Source organism: Sander lucioperca, chromosome 9 (genome assembly GCF_008315115.2).
Source record: "Sander lucioperca isolate FBNREF2018 chromosome 9, SLUC_FBN_1.2, whole genome shotgun sequence".
In the NCBI taxonomy this organism is placed as follows: Eukaryota; Metazoa; Chordata; class Actinopteri; order Perciformes; family Percidae; genus Sander; species Sander lucioperca.
In genome coordinates this window covers 31,916,331-31,924,502 of record NC_050181.1, presented here as the reverse complement: position 1 = coordinate 31,924,502, position 8,172 = coordinate 31,916,331, and the positions used below count along the sequence as shown (strand labels likewise).

The 8,172-nt window shown below is 42.5% G+C and overlaps 1 protein-coding gene across 3 annotated transcripts in view; it reads left to right on the top strand.

Annotated features, from left to right (window-relative positions):
• Positions 1–1,622, top strand: part of si:ch1073-184j22.1 (erythroferrone) — a 13,924-nt gene extending 12,302 nt beyond the window's left edge. For all 3 annotated transcript variants that reach the window (XM_031308558.1, XM_031308557.1, XM_036005303.1), the window contains 2 exons: positions 1–78; positions 1,049–1,622. The exon at positions 1–78 is cut by the window's left edge and continues 1 nt beyond it. In XM_031308558.1, the coding sequence (XP_031164418.1) occupies positions 1–78; positions 1,049–1,147 (177 nt within the window). In that variant the 3' untranslated portion in view covers positions 1,148–1,622. The remainder of the gene's footprint in view (positions 79–1,048) is intronic.
• The last annotated feature ends 6,550 nt before the right edge of the window (positions 1,623–8,172 follow it).

Here is an 8,172-nt window from a genome sequence, read left to right as displayed (position 1 = left end):
TCTGTGGAGTCTGTGATGGCCGTGGCTGCAGCGGGAGGAACATTCAGCATCCTACTGACAGGAACGCTCTATCTACAGGTATGACACACCTGCAGACCAAACCGAGTCCAGATTTCTGCATGTTCACATAAAGCCAGGGAGGAACCAGAGACCAAACTGCATGAGGGTTGTGTTGTTACTGTCAGTGTTTCACCAATGCAATCTGTGTGTGTTCAATGACATTTAAACAAGAGTTTGTCATCGTTTCCTTCCTCGTCCACATGGTGAACACTCTGGACCCTAGCTCGCACCCAGTGCAGTGCAGCACAAATCGTGATCGTGCCATTGACCAACAAAAACCTGGTCTAAAGTCAATAACGCAGCATTTCATTGTTATTTTAACAGAGCATTAGTAAAATGCTCCTAGGCTCGTGTACAGACTACACACTATGCTTGTTACACACACATGCAGAAGATTACAAATAAAAATATTACAATGTGAAATAGTATTACAATATGAGCTGCTTGCGTGATTTCACTTCACGCACAAGCAGATCAGTTTCTTCTCCTGAAAATCCTCCATCATAACAGCAATGCTCCAAGGTCCAAACGCGCCTGGCTTTTAAAGGGAATGGGAGATGACATTTATTGCATGTTACGCCCAAAACACACGTTAAAATACAGGACTTTGAAGCCAGAGAACAGAGTTCACTTCCTGGGGAAAACTAAAGCCTTTCACCCAGGAGATGCGTGTTCTTTACACATGTGTTTTAATCCAAACCACCATCTTTTTCCTAATCTTAACTAGTCGTGTTGGTGCCTAATCTTAACTTTTGGCGCGGCAAATCACTCATATTTTGTGGACTAAATGTAACCGTAATGTCAGCTGAAACGACGGACAGCTCATGGTGCTCTGGGGAGCGTACCTATGTTCCCACATTTCTGCTGTGGGAACATAGGGCCTAATTTTAAGAAAAAATCTTTGAAATGTGGGAACATAGGGCTGTGGGAACATAGGGCTGACCCCACTAACAAAACTACTGACGTTTGTATGTTTGCGTGTGTGCAGGCTGGAGAGTACGTGTCTGTGTTTGTGGACAACGCCACCGGGTCGACCATCAGGGTCCTGCAGGACTCTCTGTTCTCTGGGATTCTGCTGGGAGTCTGAACACTTCGGACCACGAGCAGCCACGTGGTTCCACAGCAACCGACAGGGCTGCACATCATCATCGGATATCCATACGCTTCACAAGATAGTACCGTTGTTTTTGATTTCCTGTCAGAGGCTAAATGATCTTCTACAGAGCTGAACTCTGGAGCATCATCTAGTGGACTTTATAAGAACTGGGACTCACCTTCTTCTCGGGACGGCATTTATTTAACTGATCTTCGAACGGCTGATGATATTTTCATATTTCATATGTTATTGAATCATCATATTTAAGCAGTTTCATGCCAAAGAGTTTTTCTTTCAGGCCGTCGAAACCCTGAAACAGAAGACGTTTCTTAAAGTAAAACTATAAAGAATAATCACCTGAACCTGCTCATCACAGCAGCTGTAATTACTTTAATATTAATATTTATTCTCTGGATGTGATAAACAAGTTGTGAATGATTCTGATAATAAAATCTTGTCTTGTTTATCCTGCAGTCAGCTGCTTTAGTTCAGGACTGCTCAACAAACAGCTCCAACACAACATGTCCCTGTCATATTTCTGTTTCTGTTCAATAAACAACTGCTCACACACACACACACACACACACACACACACACACACACACTGCTGAATACACACAGCGTTTGGAGGTGGGTCGGGGTGAGATCATCACACTCATGAAGTGGCGCCTTGTGCCTGGCACCAGGCCATGAAAACACACACACACACACACACACACACACACACACACACACACACACACACACAGAGAGACACACACAGGCTGAGTACAAGGTGTGTTGACAGAATAATGAGGGTTGCATGACAGCTCATTACACACACACACACACACACACACACACACACACACACACACACACACACACACACACACACACACACACACACACACACACACAGCTAAACTGAATAAACCACCTCTCTTTATGCATAAGCAGAGCTGTGGACAGTGAAACAACAGCCCAGTGTTTAGTAAGTTTACTGGTAAAATGATGAAAGTTGAGCTAAACTTGTCTGGGTGGGGTGACGGCTGAGCCTGTCCTCACAGCTCATACATAGTTTTAAAAACAAACAGTGAGATGTCTTAGTATGCAGACTGATCTCATGAAATGGCGTATCTATGACACGCCAATTCATATGCCATTTTGGGCGTGTTATCAAGACGCATACTCGCTTTTTAGCGTGTTCATCAACACCGTTTTGCCTCCATCGACTTACATTACCTTGTGATTGCATGTCAATTGACGCTGTAGCGAGTAGTATGAAAGGGCAAAAATCCGCCTTTCATGGGAGGTTGGTCGGGGATGGGTCAAACAACACAGGACTTTCACCAGGAGACCAGGGATCACGTCCCGCGTGTCACGTTTCCTTCGTGTCCCGCGTGTCACGTTTCCTTTCCCAACCATTCGCCGTGATGCCAATTCCTCACAAAGTTCCTCTTCCGGGATTGCTGCGTTGCCGTATTTTCCTCATTTAGGCCGGATGTCCGTCCCCTTCCTCTGTCTCTGTGTTGGCGTTCTAACCTCCGGCTGATTTGTGAGGACTATGGTTAACTGCTCCTCAGATCTCTGCAGGGTAAATCCAGACAGCTAGCTAGACTATCTGTCCAATCTGAGTTTTCTGTTGCACGACTCAAACTACTTTTGAACGTACACATGTTCCACCAAAACAAGTTCCTTCCTGAGACTATTTAGCAGAGGCACCGTGGCTCCGTCCGGAGCTTAGCCCCGCCCAAGATGATAGTGATTGGTTTAAAGAAATGCCAATAAACCAGAGCAGCTTTTTCTCCCATCCAGGAATGCTGTGTGGATTAGCCAGACCTTCCTCCGCAGTGCTGTGGAGGAACAACACGGTCTTGCGGCAGTTTGTATAATGGTGACGTTATTTTTAATCTATTGATACGTGTTCACAGGGACGTTTTTGCCGTTTTTTTGTGGTGGCCAGCATGAAATGGTCTATATGGAGATTACCAGGGAAAGCAAACGCCACTTGTTTGACCCATCCACCACCCCAACCAACCTCCTTATGCAGATTTTCGGCATTTCATACTACTCGCTACCCTAGTCGTGCTGTTACCACGACATATGCTTCCCATTTAAATACATTAGTTTACATTTTCGTGCTGGCCACCACGAAAAAAAAATACAAAAACGTATCAATAGATTAAATAACGTGACCATTTCACGTACTGCCATGAGACTGGGTTGGGAGGAAGGTCTGGCAATGCGAGACTATGTCTGACATTACGTGTGCAGCAAGCATTTTGTTCCCAAGTCAAACATCCAAATGTCTAACTAAATGTCTGTATGTATGGCACATATTGCAGGATTGACAATAAAGTTGACTTAACTATCTATATTTCTGTAAGTTAAGCTAAGGCATTTTGACAGCGTTAAACTTGTGTTATAGTGGAATGTGGATAAATCAAAAAGCTAAAGTGGTATGTTTACAAGTTACTAACATTACTAACAACCAACTTGTCCTCTCTGGTAAACATAGGGTGCTAAAATAATCCGTTGACATGCTTAAATCTGATGTTTTTAGCTAGCTACAGTCACTGTGTTAGCATTTCAGTCGGTAGTTGCATATTGTGGCGCCAATTGTATTCCCCTCCGTTGGGCGTGGCTTTCAGCGTATGACACATTGCACTCTGTCTATGTTGCCTTGGCCACAGAGGTAACAGGGAGAGCTTCAGAAGAGGTCGAGGTTCTGATAGACGAGGCCAAACACCTGGGCCACCTGAGCTTCAACATCTGGAACAAGATGAGGGACATGGTCTCCTACTCTCCTCTGATTCTGGACCCAAACATGTATTTAAAGATGTGGATTAATCTTTTACATTTAAAGATTTGCAATAGCAAACAATACATTTACACATTGACAAAGTGTTTACGTGTTGTTAGTCTGGATCAACGACACATAAATTTCCAGAATAACTGCCTCACATTTGGTGCTGCCGGATGTCCCTCTCCTTCCGCTCTTTGTGAGTTGTTGTTCAAAAACTCTGTTCTCTTTAGAAGGGTTCAACATTTGCACCATTTACCAGCCAAATGCTGGTAAAATATGCAATTGGCTGGTAGATTTGCTTCACTCACCAGCCAAAAAACAATGGTAATCTTTTGAGTGGCTAGTAAAAATTGAACATTCACTAGCCATTTGGCTGGTGGACGAAAAAGTTAATTTTGAACCCCGTTCTCTTTAGGAAACTAACTTCAAGCTAGCAAGCTACATATCAAGTTTAGAAGTAGATGTGGATGTTTCAACAAGGCAGGCGTGCTTTGGGGGAATTATTGTAAAGATTTACAAAGACTATGTTTAGAAAATAGCCAAACTACATTTGGCTACATCCCTGTAGTCGAGCCGATCAACCTTTAAACATCCCCAGCATCTCATTAAGAAATTTTTTGGATCATAGACTGTAAATATTACTATAATATTCATATATACAGTCTATGATTTGGATGTTATTAAATCTAATACTAAAATAATTAGAAAAAGATCCTGAACAGCAAACAAGTAGATAATACTCAATGAGATATGTTATAGAGTACAAATAACAGTGTGTGCCTATTACATTTGGACATTTATGAATTCATGAATGAAGATTTTACAAAGTTTATGATGTGGCCCTGACTCAACAACTGGAGAACCAGCTGGACTTTAAAGGGAGTCTGGGAACTTCTTCCCTGGGATCTAACCTTTTACTGTTTAGGCTATCGGTACATTTGACACGTTTACCGTCCATACAATGATGTCTTTACCATAGACTACCTGTTACATAATGATGACATCAGCTGAAACAGACAGTATAACACTAATTTGTGCTTGCAATATGACAACAATTTGGAGAGAGAGAGAGAGACACACAGAGAAAGAGAGAGAGAGAGAGGACAGAAAGAGATAGGGAGGCAGCGAGACACAGAGAGAGATAGAGAGAGGCAGAGAGAGAGAGCGAGAGAGAGAGAGAGAGAGAGAGAGAGATAGGGAGGCAGAGAGAGAGAGAGATAGAGAGAGGCAGAGAGAGAGAGAGAGAGAGAGAGAGAGAGAGAGAGAGCTGATGGTGAGCATGTACGGAGATGTGAATAACCTGATGTCTCTGTGTGCCATGTAGCCTAAACATCATATCCTGAATATGATCAAAAACAGGATAATCCTCATAACTGGAATATTCATGTCCATGTAAACACATATGATACAAACAACATGCTAGAGCCGTGGGTTCAGTGATAGCAGCGTCAATAGCAACCAGCAGTTTATCTACGGCAGTGGCGGGTCGTGTATTTTACACCTGGGTCTTCAGTACTATCCTACAGCACCTTTAAATAACCTCACCATGACACTAGGACATTATGGTGTGGAATAACGTGATTTAACACAAGGCTCAACACCTAGAGACACCCAAAACACTACTGCAGAGACATGAACACACGCTGACTGAAGCATCACTTTCATGCAGTATGACAGGATGCTGCATCACATCTAGTCAAAATGAATGGAATTACCAAAGAAACCAAAACAAACCCACAACAACCGGTCAGATTTACTCATACGGTGACCACAAAGCAATCAAAAACACAAATAACACAATCAGCGATCAACAGGCCTCCCCACAAATTCCAGCCAAGCAACGGGGGCTTAACACACGTCACCATGCACAAACAAAGGCACAGCAGCGACTGACACTGCTCCAATCTTTAACACCTAAAGCCAGCAGTAATAGCTAGTAAACTCATTTCACTAAAATGCAGACAAATTCCATTAAACTTACCAAAAGCTGCTCATCATGTGAAGAAAAAGTACATCCACCTTTCTTTCATTAACTTTACATCTGAAATGTTAACACACTTCAGTTTTGATACAATATATCAAAAATACATATGAAATTAATAAATATATACAGTGTATTTATTTTAGAAATTAATATATAGGCCTTTTATTATAAAAATATAATTTTCAGATTCTGACAATCACTTGGCCAGCAGAGAAGGCCTTGCTGGCCCTGACAGCCCACCTCTAAACTACAGATCGAGTCATAACAATGAATATTCTGATTAATAGTGGATGGCTTGTGGGTGAAATAACGCAGGGTTTCCTGCAGCACTTTGCAGCTCGGGCGGCCCGCCTAAGCTGGGGAACCCTACCGCCTTAACTAGGTCATTTAAAAAAAAAAAAAAAAAAAAAAAAAAAGAGCATCTCGGACAATAGCGCGGACGCGTTTCACACCGCGAGCGGGAACGCACGCCACACAGCCGAAAAAGAGACGTGGTCCGTCGCTGTCTGGAGGATAACTAGCCAGTTGATATCGCGCGTGTGTCCATGAGAACAATTGCCTTTTCACCGTCGCGTGTGCGTCTGAGTTTGTCAACAAATGTGGTCAGCTGGGGCATGCCCGGGTAGAGACGGGGTGATGGACTTACCGGAGCGTTGGCATACGGCGGGCAGAGAGCATTTCTATATGTTTCTCTGTCCTGTTCTTCACATCAGTGAGGCTTTCTTCTCTTGTTTCAACCAAGTGAATCCATGAGGAAGTGACTGAACTATCATCACCTCTCACGGTGGATTCTCAACGTCCCGGCTGCTGCTGCCGGTCTTTGAGACACAGCCGTTGTCTGTTTTAATCACTACACGCGGTTCACAACACACGGTTAGTTAGCGTAGTTAACAGTGAAATGACGTGTCCTGTTTTTATTTCAGCATACTATCTGCTGGAGTGAGTGAAGCTGTGGGCTGAGCTCTGATATCTCAGCGCAGTTTTGGAGAAGAGTTGTTGGACAAAGTGGAAGAGAGCGAGTCACAGAGGATAATGGGAGCAATGCCAGTAAAATTGTTATAGCAATTTTTTTGAAAATAGTTTAATGAGCTTAAAATTGCACATTTCAACTGTTATTTTGAAAAGCTGGTTATTTATTATTATTTAAATTAAATATTTAGTGTAGTGTGTAGTACAGAGTCTGCACTACAGAGATGTATTAATTATATATTAAAATGTAATATTTAGTGTGTACTACACTAACACTGATGTACTACCCCCCTAACCCTTTCTCTGTAGAGAAACATCAACATTAAATCACTCTCTCACACACACACACACACACACACACACACACACACACACACACACACACACACACACACACACATCTATTGTGTTTGCACTGCAGGGTTTAGGAAAGAGCATTTTGAGGGACTTTTTGAATTTAGAGTTTGTACTCTCCCAGCACAAGAGGAACTTTGTACAATAATTGGTCCAGACATCAGTGTACGTCTCTGATCGATAGGGTTGGGTATCGTTTGGGTTTTTTCCGATACCAGTGCTAAAGCGATACTTTTAAAACGGTACCAGTGCCTAAACGGTGCCTGAACCGATACTTTTTAATAAAGTTAAAAAAGAAGAAGAAAAAAAACAGTCAACATTAAAGAACGGCTTATTTATTGCTAACACCATATGGTCAAAATTAAAGATTTAATAATAATTTAAAAACTATAACTTATAACAATAACTTATTTCACCAGTAAATTGCTGTTGAACGACAAAAACAACCACCAGATGGTAGGCTAACATGTAAAGTGTAGTGTAAAGTCAGGCACCAAAATTTTCGTTCTTATTCGGTCTTGTTACTACCGTTTACGTTGGCACCGGTGCCCTATTGGCACCGCGTTTCGGTACCCAACCCTACTGATCGATCACATGAGCCATGCACCGGCAACTGACATGTTAAACTTCTAGCTAACTAGTCTGCCAAAAGAGTAAATGAATGCTTCATCCACACACTTTTCTCACAGCGTAGAAAGCACACTGCTTTGTGCTAAGCTAGGCTAAACCTGTCCTTGTCCTTTCTCTGTCAAGTTGAAACTGATTTGATCCCGGGAAAAAAGGATGTTTCTTAAAGGTCCCATGGCATGAAAATTTCACTTTATGAGGTTTTTTAACATTAATATGCGTTACCCCAGCCTGCCTATGGTCCCCCAGTGGCTAGAAATGGTGATAGGTGTAAACCGAGCCCTGGGTATCCTG